The sequence below is a fragment of the Sorghum bicolor genome, chromosome 6 (genome assembly GCF_000003195.3).
Source record: "Sorghum bicolor cultivar BTx623 chromosome 6, Sorghum_bicolor_NCBIv3, whole genome shotgun sequence".
Lineage (NCBI taxonomy): Eukaryota > Viridiplantae > Streptophyta > Magnoliopsida > Poales > Poaceae > Sorghum > Sorghum bicolor.
In genome coordinates, this window is record NC_012875.2 from 57,856,502 (window position 1) to 57,874,347 (window position 17,846).

General features: G+C 42.7%; 3 protein-coding genes across 4 annotated transcripts; 1 reads left to right on the forward strand and 2 right to left on the reverse strand.

The window, feature by feature from the left end:
* Nucleotides 120–3,594, reverse strand: LOC8068468 (V-type proton ATPase subunit D). Its single transcript, XM_002448581.2, has 2 exons — nucleotides 2,557–3,594; nucleotides 120–520 (listed from the first exon to the last, which is right to left on the reverse strand). The coding sequence occupies exon 1, from the start codon at nucleotides 3,398–3,400 to the stop codon at nucleotides 2,591–2,593; it is 810 nt and encodes a 269-aa protein (XP_002448626.1). The 5' UTR covers nucleotides 3,401–3,594; the 3' UTR covers nucleotides 120–520; nucleotides 2,557–2,590.
* LOC8079564 (gibberellin 20 oxidase 2) lies at nucleotides 5,111–6,699 on the reverse strand. Its single transcript, XM_002448582.2, has 3 exons — nucleotides 6,251–6,699; nucleotides 5,815–6,136; nucleotides 5,111–5,585 (listed from the first exon to the last, which is right to left on the reverse strand). The coding sequence occupies exons 1-3, from the start codon at nucleotides 6,622–6,624 to the stop codon at nucleotides 5,325–5,327; spliced, it is 957 nt and encodes a 318-aa protein (XP_002448627.1). The 5' UTR covers nucleotides 6,625–6,699; the 3' UTR covers nucleotides 5,111–5,324.
* On the forward strand, nucleotides 10,086–17,468 carry LOC8079565 (probable cyclic nucleotide-gated ion channel 5). Of its 2 annotated transcripts, none has more exons than XM_021463093.1 (9): nucleotides 10,086–10,308; nucleotides 10,872–11,054; nucleotides 11,812–11,893; nucleotides 12,623–13,196; nucleotides 13,860–14,072; nucleotides 14,676–14,977; nucleotides 16,085–16,196; nucleotides 16,278–16,514; nucleotides 16,605–17,468. In XM_021463093.1, exons 3-9 carry the CDS (start codon nucleotides 11,841–11,843, stop codon nucleotides 17,277–17,279), a joined length of 2,166 nt encoding a protein of 721 aa, XP_021318768.1. In that variant the 5' UTR covers nucleotides 10,086–10,308; nucleotides 10,872–11,054; nucleotides 11,812–11,840; the 3' UTR covers nucleotides 17,280–17,468. The 2 variants fall into 2 exon arrangements, with proteins under 2 accessions (XP_021318768.1, XP_002447205.1); XM_002447160.2 differs by having other exon boundaries at nucleotides 10,087–10,308; nucleotides 11,833–11,893.

The window sequence follows — 17,846 nt, forward strand, 5'->3', positions numbered from 1 at the left end:
CCCATACGGCAAGTTAAGGAAGCGGAGTCAAGCATGAACGAATCGTATTTTCAGCTTAATCAACTCGTAACGGCATGGCACCAACGAATCGTATTTTCAGCTTCTATCAACTCGTGGCAGGACACCAAATATACATTCACATTCTCATGGTCATACACGAAATATTCTAAACGACAATCTGTTAAAAAAATGCAGGTGCAAAAGCAAATACATCCCAGTCTGCAACTTTAGAATGCAGGTGCTGTGCAGCAAAACACCGCACACACCTTTCTTAAACAAATATATAATATTATACTAAAAGGAAGATGACAGGAAATACGGTCCAATTGAATTTTCTACACCAGCTGCACATAACACCACATAACGCTCCGTAAAAGTTCCTTGGTAATGTTTTGTTTCCAGGTACAGATTATTGAGGGTCTTGGATGGCTAGACTCCAGACTACTTACTGAAACAAAATCTCCATCTCTATAAACAGATACAATTCTGGAGCTCCAGCATCAACTTATTGTTTCTGCCACTGCAAGGAGAAGGAATCAATTAAAACATGGAAATGAAATAGACTAATTCATTGTCTGATGTGGCGCATTTGAAATGCAAACGAGGCACAGTGCCTTAAGCAGACAAATGGGGAGTGCACATCTGCCAAAATTACATACTCCTTGACAATGTCTGAAAGAAGAAACCACAGTCTTCAACAGACCGAGAAACAGCCCTCAAACCCTGACAATGCAGACCCTATAGCGCCACACTGTAACCTAGCCCGAACCCTGACACTAGGACCTTATAGCGCCACACAGTAACCTAGCCTGAAGCCACAAGCCCACAACCGCCTGGTTCAGGCGCCCCAGCACAATCCCTAGGTAGGACCACCTCACACAGCTGACTACCATAGGCCGGCGCCCTGTCACTATTTTATGGGTTGCTGGCAAGGGAGTTTTTTTAACCATCCCAGAAATTCGCTCCCACGGGGAGTCAAACCTAGACGCTGGTGGTGCTACTCAGGAGTCTACTAGCTATGAAGCATTTCGCTTATTAACCATAACCACTTATATCCATTAGAAACTTCTGGATAAAGCAATGGAAACAAAAACTTGATTGCACCTATGACAAAAACTGATGTATACAGCTATGGCAGAAGTAATTGGTCTTATACTCATTCATTTGTTTTATGGAAAATGGGCTATATTATTAGATCAAGAGTCAAAGTAAATTAAAATATTTTTATAACTAGATTTCAGATCAGGCCAAGGTGCAGACTGAATGCCCACTGGATCTGTGATACAGAGAGTATAAGTGGATTCTTATAACGAAATAGACTCATGCCCACTAAAATTTTGGTACAATCAAACTAAGACATACTCCAAAGATCAAAACTGAACTGCTATTGAAAATTCAAGAAGCAATTTGCAGTATTAACATAGTACACAGGTGCTCATAACCCGTACTTGAACTATATCCTGAGTCACACATGCAACAATCAACTAGGATTTATTATGCGCGTAAAATTTATAGGTGCAACACTGGTGCTAACTTCCTTCACAGCACTCTGCGCTCTCCCTCCCTATATAGCAATATAGTATGGCTCCTCAAACTTACTCTCTATATGTCACTTGCAGCAATTTGATAAACTTAAAAGTTAAGTGTAAACATAACATTCTTCAACAAGAAACTAATGCATATATAGGTATTAATATTTTTAAATGTTTTGCAATGAACACTAGATGCTGGAACTGTGCTGTTGCACGATGCTCTAACTACCGCTGCTAGCTTGCAGTTAAAATAAATCGCTAATCTGTTGGAAGTACCCTATCACTTACATTAATTGACAATGGCCAATCTCAGCATTTCAAGATAAAAATTGCTAATCTATATATAGTTACTGATTTAATAATACATGTCATCCTCATTTCTAGCACAAAGATCCTGACCAATCTAAAAGTGGATAGGAAGCTCAGCGAATCTTAATCGCCAATGGGTAATCACCACTTACATCAGACACATTATCATGTGATGAAGGTCTGTTTGCTAACATCCTATCGAGTTAGTCTACTCTCTCTACAAATGAAATGCATTAGCAATATCATAGGCATGACTGAATCAGTAATGTGTTGATTACCATGCCTTGTTCACATGAATATACAAATATTACAGAGTTCAAATAAATTAACTCAAGCAGGAACACTTGCAAGTGTATTGTGCTGTTTTCAACCTTTGAATAAACATGATGTAAAGTGAAAAAAAAACAATGAAAATATCAGCAATGTGATTGTGATTAGTGTATCTTGTTGAAATCAATCAACAGCTACTTTCTAGTTAGATCGTTTATCACAAGCAAGAATACTTTTGGACCTTATGTGTGGGAAGGTACCTTGGATCCATCTAAGAAAGTAAAAATGAATAGCAATGGCCGACTGGTACTGGTACAATCAAAGGAACTACAGCAGCATTATTCACGGAACGAAAGAAACCATCGCACCAGACACATATCGTGTAAGTTTTCTGATCCCAGATCCAGAATAAGGGGACAGTGTGTTGATGAATGATGCTACGCACCGATTGAATGATTGGATGGCCATGGAAGGAGTGATCAGAAGATGATGTCGTCATCCTTTTCCCCACCAGCAACCAGCAGATTTGCCGCAGCCCCCACGGAGATGCCCCTCTTAAGCGCGAGATCCTCGGCGAGCTGTTCCTCTGCGAACAGCTTGGCGGCAGCCATCTGGCGCTCGATCTCCCTCTTCTTGTAGCCCTGGATCTTCTTGAGCCTGAAGAAGTCCTCGCGCTCGAGCTCGTCAAGCTCCCCCTTGATGTAGCTGATGGTGTTCTCGATCCTGGGCTTGACGACGTTCTCGAGCGCGTTGACGCGGCGGTTGGTGGTCTTGATGGCCTCGTCGAGCGTGAGGAAGGAGGTCTGCAGCGAGGCGAGCTCGACGAGCACCTCGATGGCCTTGACGTGCGCGGCGCGGCAGGCGGCGACCTGCTGCCCGCCGCGGGCCAGGCCCGTGAGGCTCGGGGACGCGTTGGATGGGCCCCCGGAGGCCGCGGCAGGGTCTACGAAGTGGGTGAACTTGGGGAGCTTGACCCCGGCCACGTTCTCCTGGTGGGACCGGACGCGGACGGACGCGGCGCGGACGGACTGGAGGACGACGTGGCGGACGCCGTCGCCGGCGACGTACTTGGCCTCGGCTAGGGAGAAGGAGGAGGCGCGCATCGTCTCGCCCATGGACTCCTTGGCGGCGACGATCTTCTTGAGGATGGCGCGGAACTGGACCGTCAGCGCGTCGGACTTCTTCTTCAGCAGCGCGTGGCCGCGGGTCGCGCCGACGAGCCGGGCCTTCATGACGCCGAGCATCGTCACTGTCGGCACGACGTTGAGGCGCTGGTTCTGCCCAGCCATCACGCCGCCCCGATCTGCCGCCGCCGATTAGATCCGCTCGCCGCCGGCGAATTTGGGGAAGGAGAGAGGGGATCGCGGGTGCTGTCGCGGGTCGGCTATTGGGACTCGCTGTTTATTGGATCTGGGTAGTTGGACATGAATTCGTGCATTGGAGGATCGGGACACGTCTCGCCGCGACGACACGCGAGGGATGTTTTTTTTTTCCCATACATATCCGGCTCTTATTAGGTTTGGGCCGAGAGGAGAATATCATATATTGGGCCGAGAGAATTGAATCTCTCACGATTTTAGTCTTTTGGAAAAAAGGTTTTTTAATTCCTCCAACTATTAGAACCGTCCGATTTACCTTTCTGAGAGCGATTTGAGAGTGGTTTTGGCTCACATAACGCCCCACGTGGCGCCAAGTTCGTCACGAGGAAGGTAAATCGGATTTTCACAATAGTTCAAAAAAAATTAATTAGACTTTATAAAAAATATATACAGAAATAAATTTTCAAAAAAAAAATCCAAATACTTTCCTAGAATCAGTATGGATTTAGACATACCAAAATCTGATTTAATATCACAAAAATCATAGGAAATTTGTTTTAACTCCAAAAATATATGAAACGTCTTTCATAATTTTTCTAAAATTATGCTCCAAAAATTGTATAAATAATTTTTCAGAAAATTATTCAAACAAATTTTTTGAACAAATTTGTATTTAAAATATTAAAAATATGATTTAATATTAGAAAATTCATAGAAAATCTATTTCAACTTAGATAAATATTAAACTAGCTTCATTTTTTTTCTCTAAAATCGAGTTCTATATTTGAGTTAGGCACCATAATCTTAGATCCCGATTTTAGGAAGCACGTGAAGTCCAACATCCTCACCTTATCCAAACTGCTTCCTACTGAATATGTGATGTCAAATTTTGTATTTGACCTAGTTTTAAATTTTAGGAGACCATATACTCTCTTCGTTTTTAAGCACATTTGGTTTGTCCAAACGTGTGTATCTTTGATCATTGATTTTAAAATTTATATAGTTTCATGTCATAAGATTTGTATTTTTAGATTTATTACGAGAAATGCTATCATAATATATAATTCATATATTGTTAAACTATAAGGACTTTTAAAAAGATTAGTTAAAGATTGCTATGTTTGACTTAGGAAAAACCAAATGTGACTCTTAAAAAGAATGGAGGGAGTAAGATTTAAATAACTCTAAGAAAGGAAAAAGAGGTGGAGCATGATTTAGGAAATATAAACTTATAATAATAAATCATATTTTTAGTATTTTTAAATGCATATTTATTTTAGAAAAATAACTGGATAACTTTTTTTTAAAAAAAATATTTCTATAATTTTTTATATAAAGTCTAATTGACCTCCCTGAACTATCATGAAAGTCTAATTTACATTCCTCGTGCCTGAACTTGGCGCCCCAAAAACCACTCAAAACAACCTGTGGAGATAAATCAAATGGTTTCAATAGTTGAAGGAGTCTAAAAATTTTGTTTTCTGATTGAGGGAGGTAAATCAAACTTATGCAATAGTTGAGGGAGATCAAATAGTCTTTTCTTTATCTTTTGGATAACAAGTTGTTTTCATTAATTTGAATAGCGTTGGAATCATTCCTGGCCATTCCACGCCTGGAACGGGCTAACCGAACGGCCCTGAATGGAATTGGTGCTATATTCATAGAATTGGATGCAGGGAGTAGACGTGACGACGACACAGTGCCGTACCTTGATATTTTGTTTATTTAATCTCAATTTCAATGATAGCATAGCATGGTGCGATGCCCAGACCACAGGCATCTTAACAAGAGCTGACACCACCATTATTTGTAGCTAGGTTTGTACCGCCTCACAAATGAGCAGGTTGCTTGTGTGCATTTCTGCGCATAGAGAAGCCCCGTTTCAATTCACAAGCTAGATGGCGTAGTGGGTTATATGGACCACATCCTCGGGCCTCTCCGGCGGATGGGTCTTGTTCTTCATCCGCAGCTGCATATACTCGTTGTACACGAACCCCCTGTACCGTGGCGCCTCGCCGATCTTGGCCGTGAACTCCGGCAGCGGCTCGATCCACTTGTCGCCGTGGATGTTGAAGAAGAACGCGAACGAGTGCCTGTGCACCGGCCTCCTCACCACCCGGTGCGTCGCGCTCTTGAGCTTGTTGTTACTCAGCACCTACACAAAGTGGCCTCGTCGCTGTTTTAATTTAAACCAAGTTGTTGATCCAACTTAATAAGTACAGTGTTTTCGTTACAACGATATAAATGTAACATGGTGATAATCGATATAAAATTATAGAATTCATGAATCCAAATAGAGCAAGAAAAGTCTATATAGAATTATAGACACGCGCGCTGCGGACTCACATGGAGAACTGGGACAGTGTCGCGTTCTCTCTACGCACCTGTATGACGTCGCCTAGATTGACGATGATGCTGCCGTCGACGGGCTCCACCGGGACCCAGTCGCCGTCCTTGAGGACCTCGAGCCCCCCGACGCCGTCCTGGATGACAAACGTGATGCAGTTGCCGTCCTCGTGCGCGCTGATGCCGTTGACCTCCTCCTCCGTCGCCGGGAAGTAGCGCAGCGCCGCCATGAAGTCGAAGCTGCGGTCGCTATTGTAGTCGCTGAGGAAGCCCGGCGGGAGGCCCATGCACTCGTTCACAACCTCCTGGATGAGCAGCCCCAGCTCTGTGAGCTTGGCGTAGCACTCCTCCACTGCCTCTCTGGATTGATCAATTTGGTAAGAATTTGCTTTTAGAAATCCTGACGAACAAACAATACTGCAATTTCGGCGTGCAAATTAAACTTTGCATCTGGAGTTCTCGTCGACGACTGACCTGAATCCGGCTGGCTCGGCGGGGTACACGTTGAACCCAAGCTTGGGATCAAACACCAGCACGTACTCGTTCTTGTCCGCCGAGTGCGCCGGCTGCCGCGCGTAGCCCACGGGGAGAGGCGCTTCGGCGCCCTCGGCCGCCCGGGCCCTGGCCTTGTCCTCGTCCGGCAGCGCGAAGAACGCGGCCGACAGCTCGAGCGCGCGCCCCATGAGGTGGGCCGGCACGCCGTGGTTGACGGCGCGGAAGAAGCCGTGCGTCCGGCACGCCTGGCGCACGGCCTCCGTGGCGCTGGCGCGGGAGACGCCGCCGTCGTGGCCGTCGTCGGTGAAGAACGGCGCCAGGTCCACCACGGGGAGCGCGCCGCTGGCCGCCATGTCCGTCGCCTGTGACACGATTGAAGATGCCGCAGCGTACCATATGTGCTACTGTATTATTGTCCTTGTCCACTCGGCTCCGCTAGTAGCCAAGGACCCAACGAGCCGATAGTACTTATACTGTAGAAAAAAGGAGAAGGGACAACGTCGCAGTCGTTGCGTCGTGGGTTGTTGACACGACATAATTATGCATGGTGGCCGGCGGATGATATTCTTTCCGGGGGCCTTGTCTAAAACTGTAGCACTTTCGTTTGTTTGTGGTAAATATTGTTCAATCATAGACTAACTAGGCTCAAAAGATTCGTCTCGTAATTTACAGTCAAACTGTGTGATTAGTTTTTATTTTCGTCTATATTTAATGCTTCATGCATGAGCCGTAAGATTCGATGTGACAGGGAATCTTGAAAACTTTTTGGATTTCGGGGTGAACTAAACAAGGCCTTACATGAAACCTACTACAGTATATTGTATACACGTTCACAGTCACATGAAGCAGCAACACTTCAACTTGTTCTGTTGTTCATACTAATGTCCAGGACCGGATGGAGCGCGGAGACTGGAGTATGTACCACGCAGATGCCATCCATTTCTCTCACTCTCCTGAATGCATACGGCGTCGTCACATGGCAGGTCTGCTTTAGGGCCTGTTTGATACGAATTTAGGGCCTGTTTGATACGAAGGCTAATCATTGGTTAGCTAAAACAATTTTTGCCTGATTTAAGCTAAATTTTTAGTCTGCCTAGTAACTAGCCTTAAGCCCTAACTCATCTAAACAGGCCCTTATATGTTTTGTTGTCGTCAAAACATAAAGCAAGAATGAGGTGCATTCTCCTAGCTAAAGTGAAGAGTCCATTTTAGCGCACTTAATGTTTCTTCAATTAAAACACTACATCAATTTAATTGCAAATGCGTCGAAGCATAAAGGCTAGTTTGACAGAGGTCCACTCCTAATTGTTTTGAGCGTCTTTTATGAATCCCTACCAAACTCTTAAAATATAACTGATGGAGAGCTAATGAGAATTACTTCTCCATCTACACTACAAGTTGAGAGCAAATAGCTATGGGCTAGTTTAGCAGAGCTTCACCCCCCAGCTTCTTCAAAACAGATTCCACAAATCCTTACTAAACGTTTAAAATGCAATTGGATTCTAGTGGGGAGTTGTGGAGAACTACTTACGGGCTGAGAGTAAAAAAGATCCGCTCTCCATCACTCCTTCTTGCTCTCCATTTAATCACCACTACAAACATTTCAGAATTAGTTTTCACCTAATCTCCATCATGCTTCTCTACAGAATCACTTCATCGGAGATTAAAAAGTAACGCTTAAGAGTTAGGAAGAAGAGGTCCGCCAAATTAGACCTAAAACTAACCGATGATGGCAAACTAAGAGAACTCCCAAACTACATGTAGTTTCTATACCTATTAATTTTTATAGAAACTATGGTTCCGATGGATAGTTTCTATAGAATATTTTTTTTATCCAATCACATTCATTCTATCTCTATTTTTAGCCAATCATATCACTTCATGTCTTGGATTTTGTGTAGACATGGTTTCTAACTTAGATCCACTCTTCAATAACTCTCTTGCTACATCAGCAAAATGCTTAGGTGGCACTGCAATTAATATCTATAGAAACTACGATGGTTTCTGCATTGGGAGTGCTTTAATAGAGTTTGTATTGTGAGTGCTTTGATAGAGTTTGCATTGTGAGGGCAGTTCCAATGGTAGAAACTACACACGTTATCCAAAGCATTCATATCATGTATGAAAACTATCTTGCACAATGGAGGTTTCCATACCTAATAAATGTTTGCATTCTTTTTCTCTCTCTCTTAATTCCACGGTGATCAGAATACAAGCCATGACTGAAGACTCAGCAACTGCAGGACACGGTCGGGCGCTAGCGTGTGCGGTCACCACGTTCTCCACCAGCACGCATCGTGCATAGGCTAAGAACACGGTTGCTCAAGATTGCAACCCCATGTAATACATATTCATTGAGATCAATACAATATATGTTGGCTCACATTCGTTTTCTACACACTGTCTTCCTTGTGATGTCGTGCTCACCATGGAGGAGCAAGGACCATGGCGAGGAGCCTCGGAGAGCAGTGGGCCAGCGCGTCACCCCGGCGGGCGAGCAACCATGATACTAGGAGCGAGCGCGGCGGGTCAGTGCGGCTGGGGGCAAGCACGTCCTGCATGGCTGCTGTGGACAGCATGTGACGCGGCCAGTGACCTGTGCAACGGTGAGCGGTCTGCGTCGCGGCGAGCGCGGCCTGCGTAGCCTGGCGACAGCGAGCGTGACTGATGGCGAGCGGCCTGCGCCGCGGCGAGTGCGATCGCCTGGCAGCGGCGAGCGGGACGAGCACGGAGGACCATCGGCTATGACCAATCCTGTCGCGACCGCGAGCAGGCTCCGACGAGGTCCAGCGGCGGCTCCGGCGAGCTCCCATGGTGGTGCGCGCGAGCGGGTCGGCGTCGACCGTGGCTGGCGGGCGGGCGGGCGAGGACGCGTCGCAGCTGGCGGTCAGCCGTTCGCGGCGATGCAGGCGCGTATGCAACGCATCGTGGCCTCCATCTATAGACGCTAGTGGTTTATTCCCAATGGAGAAATTGCCGTTTCTTTATCCCTCGGTTCAAGAGTCGACGCCGTTTCTTTATGAGGAAACGATTTTTTTAATTCAGTCTCTCTTTCTTCATTAATTATGTTGCCACGTCAGCGTTTTGCTTATGTAACGTCTTATTCAATAAAGATAGATACTGCCTATTAATTGCCATTGAGACTGCCCTACTGATGATGGCACTTGCACACCCATCGGCACATGCGCTCACGCTACTAAATCTCGAGCCTCATTGAGTTCGGGTCAAAGAAAAAGTAGCCACCTGATCCATCGATATAGCGTTGATTTCCTCCTTTTTTCTGACGGAAGGAACCTCTGTGTTGTTATTAAGAAAAAGAACCGTTGACACTTTTTTTTGAAACGTGGCACTTTTTTTTCAGACATAACATTCCCGTGCTTCCCTAACAAAGGAACAAAAGTAAGGTCCTTTGTTTGTCGTAATTATTGTTCAACCATGGACTAACTAAGCTCAAAGGATTCGTCCCGTCAATTCTAACCAAACTGTGTAATTAGTTTTTATTTTCGTCTATATTTAATACTCTATATATACGTTTAAAGATTTGATGTGACCGAGAATTTTGAAAAACTTTGCGTTTTAGGATAGAAGTAAACAAGTCCTAAAATGCGCCTGGGACGACAGGGCCGGTCAGTCCAATGGAAAAAAAAAAGAAATTCCCTGGGCAGCCCACCAGGTCCAGACCACATCTCCCTGACGGCCCAGTGGCCCACTATCTCCCATGCGGCCTCCTGGGTGACGGCCTGACGGGCCTTGACGTGCGCCGCCAGCCAGCCGGCTACCCCGGTCAATTTGCGGCTGCGCCCCTTGTGCTCGTCCCCGTCCGCGTCGACCGGTTCACTGTCGGAGCAACCGAAGGAGGGCAGAGGCATCGTTGACTGTCTCGCTCGCCTGTCGCCTCGCCTCCCCGTCCGCTCCGCTCCCGTGCTTTCCCCTTTGCTCGCTCGCGGACCCCCGACCCCGACTCCGACTCCCAGCGGCGCACTCGCGCCAGCAAGCTCGAATCCGCACGCCGCCGCCGCCGCCCCCACGGCGCCCAGGTAACCGTCTTACCCTCTCGGTTCCTCGAAATACTTCTCGGATCCTCTCCACAGCGCGGAGTTCGTCAGGAAACCGTCCGTTCGATTCTTGGAGCTATGATTCGCGCCTCCTTCCTAGACGAGTAGATCCGGATTAGCCTGCGAGGACCACAACACCGGCAATTCGGCTGCTACCGCTGTCGCTAGTCGTGCGGGTAACGGAGGCGCAGCCCTGCGTCGTCTGCCTCCATAGCACGGGGGCACCCCTGATTGTGCAAGTCAAACAATGACGACGAGTCGCCTGCGCTGCTCGTGCAGAGCTTATCTTATCTGTAGCTTTACCATCTGTAGCTTTACCATCTCTAACTTACTGTCATGCAAATGGGAAATGTTTCCTAATCTGGCTAGTTTGCTTGTATGATGCCTACGGGAAATGATAGTGTTCCCTAAACTGGCTAGTTTGCCTGTATGATGCCTACAGCCCTACGGTACTTGCCATTTTTGTATGCCTATGCTTTATCTGTGAGGTGTGCTACTGTTTCTTTTGTGAGTATTGATTATGTCTTGTTGCTCAATTATATCAGGATCAGGGTGTTTGGCGTGCAGGGGTGGGCGGTTGGCTTCTGAGAACATGTAACAGGGGTTGATATGAATATAGGTTCCTTGAATAGCAGGTTCCTTAGCAGTTTGGCACTCCTTGGAGCCACTGAAGATTTCTCGTGCCCTTTGTCATTACCATTTACCTCCACACCTCCATTGAGTTAGAGGTATGCTGTTGTACTGATTTTCTTTGACATGATTTTACCATCCATGTAGTTTTGAAATTTCTGCAATATCTATGAAATGCGGCTTTTGAATGATTGGTTTAGGGTCTGTAACACTAATTCTGGTAGGAAGAGTTATGATGGAAAGACACTTATTTGTTGCCTCATTTTCTTTTAGATTTCTTCAATCTGTTGAGCCTTGTATATAAGGAAAAGAAATATTTTATGCATGTGATGGAAATGTAAGTTTGATGTCATGAGTTTTTTTGTGGCAATACATTGCTATTCAAGGTGTAAGGAGTAGGATCTCTTTTGGAGAGAAATGTTGGTGCTTCAAATCAATTGATATTTAGTTATTATTTTCTCATACTGCCTGGTTAACTCATTTATGGAGTGCTTTTGTTGAGAGTATTCTATGATGCATTCTGCCATTATGTGATCCTAGAAATTTGCATAAGATATGTATCATATGTTCATGAATTGTCAGCTCTAATTCAGAAAGGTAATTTAGAAGAAAGTATAATTGTTCTGACTTATGATAATGTCTTTGTTCGAAATATTAGTACTTTGAATTTTAGGTTATATCTACTATTTGTATATTAGTAACTTATGGATTATTCAAATTTACTCACCCAATGTATTGTGTTATTATACTATTTCAATCCCCTTGATATGTAGTCATGTATTTTATTCACTTCTGTGTTTCATATCTTTTGGGTAATTCTAACTATTTAATTGTCATGTCTTTCTGAATTTCCAGCATTTTTCATTGTATTTTCAGCTTCGGCGATGATGTTTGACAGTGCTCAAAATGCTCAATATGGACACAGAGAGTTTATTAGGTTGGTTCATTTGTCTGAAGGATACTTCTACCATGCTTTTGCATATGTTTCTTTTCTCTCTGGGAGTATAACATGTTTCATGTAGTATTGCCCTTTCCCCTGAAAGATAATATTTATGTACACTGTATGGCTGCAATAGTATATTCATAAACTGTTCATAGTTTACCATTTACCCTCTTCAGCTTCAACAGGTGCAAATTGTTTACTACTCTCTCTGATCCCAAATATAAGTCCATTTAGCTTTGTCCTAAGTAAAACTTTTGTAACTTTGATCACCAATAACTAAAAAGTTAGATTGATACCATGAATTTAATACTTTAATATTACTAGATTGTAATCATGCAACATATTTCCGTAATATGTAACTATTTTATTTAAAATAATTTATTCTTTATGATCAAAGTGCAATATTGGAGACTGTTACTTCAATATCCTAATGGACTTATATTTGGGGTTGGATTGAGTATTCTAGCTGTGGTATCCTAGAAATCTGGTTTTTATCCTGGCACTCTTTCATGTTTGAACAGGAATTGGTGCTTTACAAGCTAATAATTTTGGTCGGACCTGTGAGAGTTGCCTCATATTAGTGTTCAGGAGTGATGAAGTGAATGTTTGTGTCAAATGTCTTATAGACCTGAAACTTCTTTAGCTGCATGTGATTTCTAAGATCTTTGTATTCAATGGCTGGAGCCTTTTAATTTTTTATCTGTATCACCATATTTTTTGTAGGCTGGACGAGTCAAGTCCTAGATCATCTGTACCTTCTGAAGTGGGAGGCAGGAGTACCTTGAGGTTCAGCATGCCTGGATTTGGTTATGGTTCATTTAATGCACTAAGGTCTTTCTTGTCAGGGGTCCGGAAGGGCTCTGGAAGACTGAAGTCATTTAGACAGTCACTTACATCTGGTGCTCCTAAGACAGCTTTTGCGGAAGATCTTAAATCATATAAGAGAAATATATTCGATCCCCAGGACAAACTTCTCTTTCAAATGAACTGGGTTTTCTTCTCGTCTTGTCTTTTTGCTGTTGCAGTGGATCCACTATTCTTCTTTCTACCCATCATCAACACTCCAAACTGCATTGGTATAGATAAAAAATTGGCACTGACATCAACAATAATACGGACGGTTATTGATTTTGTCTACCTTATACGTGTGTGTCTTCAATTCCGCACTGCTTATGTCGCCCCGTCTTCTCGAGTGTTTGGAACTGGCGAGCTTGTGATTGATCCAATGCTAATAGCAAAGCGATACATTAAAAGTTACTTTGCGATGGACGTTGTTGCATTGCTACCACTTCCACAGGTACATCCCTTCTTGGTATCAGATAATGTACTAGTAATATATTAGTGTGTCAGCTGCAAGTTCTGGTCCATTTGGTTACCTTAGAAGTGAATGTTGGCAGATAATTGCAGATATTCAGCTTCAGCAACCAAAGCTCTGTCCTATTTTCCACAATGAGTAGAAGTCAGTTTCATTCGCAGAGAAGAAGCTGTGCTTTCTAACCTGCATTTTCTTAGTTTGGACGGTTTCTGATGATGCATTCAAGGATAAGTTTTATTCACCTATAGATAGACAGGACAACAATAAGCTATAAGATGGATCACAACATTGTAGTCAACATTATTCCTCGCGTCTCCAAATTGCTAATTCCCACAATTCAATCATCAATTTGAACACTGAATGTATACCTCACTGTAATTTAATACATTAAATTGTGGTCACCTTTAATCTCCTTTCTCTTCAACAACAATGCACATTTACGTTTCTGTGCATTTATTCCCAATCTGAAACATAAATTATTGTTTCACTACCTTGCATCCTTGTGCAGCGTGGTACTTTTACATGCATGCATAACTGCATAAGGCCGTCCCAAAAGCTGAACTTATGAACTTCTGTTCATAATCTGAAGCTTCCTTGGTTCTAATAATTTCCGAGCTTACCTTACACTATCTTGGTGGTTGACAGATTGTTGTTTGGAGATATCTCCACATTCCAGATGGCCCAGACGTACTGACTACGAAAACTGCACTGGTTTGGGTTGTTTTGATTCAGTACATTCCAAGGTTGTTTCGAATATTCCCTGTCACCACAGATTTGAAAAGAACAGCTGGTGTTTTTATTGAAACTGCTTGGGCTGGTGCTGCTTATTATCTGCTATGGTTTATGCTTGCTGGTCATGTAAGTGCTTCCATATGCTATGTACTACGTCAAGTATATTTTCCACATTCTTTATTAATCAAAAGGCGACAGCAGATGGTTGATCTTGGATATCTGACTACATTATTATCAGTGAGATCTTACCTGAGATTCTCTTATATTCTAAATAACTCATGACTTTAAAACACTCTGTTAATCGTGTTGCATATTCCAGTTGAAACTGTTTGAACTCTTCCACCATTATGTTACATTTAGGATGTAAAATGAGATCTTGTGCATATATTTTAAACATCTTCTTTGTTTGATTGATTGTGAACTGTTGTTCAAAGGTTTTCCTTCTTTTTTTCCTTTTTTTTTTGCGGTTGGTTTTCCTTTGTTGACTCATGTAAAAAAAAATGCTCCCTGTCAGCACTGTCCATCAAGATTGTTTCCCATAGTTTCTGTCGGCAATCATGCTTCCCATGGCTTATGTCACACCTTTTATACATGTTATCTCTGGCACAAGAACAATCATTTGTCTGCATTCGTTCATTGAAACAGCCTCTTGTAATTTTCTGTAGGTGTTTACATTTTTACCATGACTTATGCTGTAGTTTTTCTCTCTGTGTATACTATTTGTTGCAGAATGTTGGTACTTTGTGGTACTTTTTAACCATAGAACGTGAAGATGACTGCTGGCGTCAGTACTGTGATCCAAATACTGGATGTAATAGCAGCTACCTGTATTGCAGTAATAATCATCCGGGCAGCTATACTAGTTGGCTTAATAGTAATAGTACTCAAGTATTCAGCATGTGCAATGGCAATCAATCTTATGCTTTCAACTTTGGCATTTATGAGCAAGCACTGGTCTCTGGAATACTTGGTCCAGGAAATTTTATCTCAAAATTATGTTATTGCTTCTGGTGGGGACTGCAAAACCTGAGGTACTTAATTGCTATTTTTCATGAGATTTCTCATAACGTAGAATTTAAACGTGTTTGGATAATTCTGAAGCTGAACAATGTCCAGAAAATGAGCGCGGCTTGCTAGAAATGCAAGCTTGTTTTTCATATGTTCTTATAGGATGTCAAATCCAGTCTGTCACCCTTCTCTAAAGAAAGAAAAGAATCTACGTAGCTAATGTAGCTACTTATTATCTTGTGCACAATGTTCAGTTGAGATAAAAGTGTAGTAATATGTGGGAAACATTTTAGAATCTTAAGGTTCTATGAAGGAGGTATTGGATTTCATGTGCATTATATTAGATGAAGTTGCACACATAAAAACCAATAATCCAATATAGACTGATGTTGCATCTTCAAAACACGTAGATGGTGATTTTGGACGTTGGTTGTTTTTAGGAAGATATGAGAACCACATGAGTTGGAGCCAAAATTTAGATGAGATCTGTAGATATACTGTAGAACACGAGCTTTAGATTTGGTGACTGAGTAAAATCTGTTTTTATTTATAACTAAGATCTGTCCAATGTGTATATCTATTGTTGAGTATTATGATTTTCGAGCTAAAATTAATAATAAAGTTACAAAGACAGAAAGGTGGTTTTGATAACTTACAACATTATAAGCTGTGCTTTCTTTTAACTGTAGGATAACCCCCTGTATGTTTCTCAAAAATAAACCTTAGTAAAACACTCTGCAGGGTTCCATGCATTCCAGATAAGTAGTGGGGGAGCTATAGTAAGAGTTGGAAAGTGGTGGTTATATGTTGTCTATGTCTAATAGAATGGTAGTATCAATGCTTATGCAAGCATGAACCAAAGATGTGTGGGCACTCCAGGAAATATTAAATGTATGTCTTTGTACCACAGAATGTTCAACACATAAGAATCAGAAACTAATCGGTTTGCAGCTCCCCTTTTTTGGTTCAAGACTTCACATTTAGATCGTTATGTGAATTGACTGCTTGTGTTCTGGCTGTTGAAATATGCATTCTAGCTGTTGTAGGTTCACAAGATAGGCTTTCATCATTCTATGTTCTACTTTACTCTCATTATGCCTGCTATCTTAATTTCCATTTCCATTTGTCAGTACACTTGGTCAAGGGCTTATGACAAGCACATACACTGGAGAAGTGTTATTCTCTATTGCAATATGTGTCCTTGGACTAATTCTTTTTGCTCTCCTCATTGGTAACATGCAGGTAGAGTGATATGTTGTTTCCCTGTTTACTCTTTTAAGCCTATCCTCTTTCTTTGCTTGATTGCGAGTTGAATTTCTACAGAGCTACCTACAATCTGTTGCTATACGCCTTGAAGAGATGAGAGTTAAGAAACGTGATGCTGAGCAGTGGATGCATCACCGTTCACTGCCACCGGAAATCAGACATCGGGTGAGGAAGTATGAACGTTATCGGTGGTTGGAAACCAGGGGAGTAGATGAAGAAAGTTTGGTTCAAACTCTTCCGAAAGATCTTAGGCGGGATATCAAGCGTCATCTTTGTTTGGGCTTAGTGAAAAGGGTCTGTTATGGTGGCTCAAACTATTGTTTTCTGCTTTGTTCAGTCATTTCCATTTATTTAATATTCTCATTTTGTTTTTGCTACTGATAGGTGCCTTTGTTTGAAAATATGGATGAACGGTTATTGGATGCAATATGTGAGCGGTTAAGACCTGCACTCTACACAGAAAATGAATTCATTTTGAGAGAAGGTGATCCGGTGGATGAGATGCATTTTATTCTTCATGGTTGTTTGGAGAGTGTAACCACTGATGGTGGACGGAGTGGATTCTTTAACAAGGTCCAGCTAAAGGAAGGATCATTCTGTGGTGATGAGTTGCTCACTTGGGCATTAGATCCCAAGTCAGCTGCTAATTTTCCAGTTTCAAGCAGGACTGTCAAGGCACTCACCGAGGTTGAGGCATTTGCCCTATGTGCAGAAGAGCTGAAATTCGTGGCCAGTCAGTTCAGGAGGCTGCACAGCAGGCAAGTACAACACACATTCCGATTCTATTCCCAGCAATGGAGGACCTGGGCAGCTTGCTTCATCCAAGCGGCATGGCGCCGTTATTACAAGAGGAAGATGGCAGAGCAGCGGCGCAAAGAAGAAGAGGCGGCAAGCCGGCCAAGTAGTAGTCACCCTAGCCTTGGGGCGACTATCTATGCATCTCGTTTTGCAGCTAACGCCATGCGAGGGGTTCACAGGCTAAGAAGCAAGGCTGTCCCTACCATTGTCAGGCTGCCAAAACCCCCAGAGCCAGATTTTGGTGTCGACGATGCTGACTAACGAAACAATCACACTGAACTCGCTTGTAATTGTACTTTACCTCGTCTGTAGATTATGTACAAAATTCAATGACAGCTGCAGAAGATAATGTTTGTAAAGGTTTGTAACCACGCAAAGACAGACCATAACGGAGGTATATCCTGCTTGACGTTTATGGAAATGCAAATGTATTTTTGCCTGATTATATGAGTCCAAGTTTGCAAGCTGGAACCCGTATTTTCTGCGTGTTCTGATCTTTTGTTTCCTTCCGCGAAACGCCAGAGACAGATTGGGACATGAGAAACCTAAATTATAAAATTTTGAAAATAGAAATCCTAGGAAAGTAGAGAGATTGGGACATGAGAAACCTAAATAAAATACACATAAATCATGAGGATATATTTATAAGCTTCTAGAAGTTAAATTTATCTATAGGAAAATAAAAGGTATCTAGTAAAAATGGGAAAAAAATTAAGAACATTCTGATGAATGTCTATACATATTTTAATTTTTTTTGTACGATAAAAATATGAGAGACCAACGTGAATGTAACATACATGAATGATAATGCATTTTTATTGGTTGGAT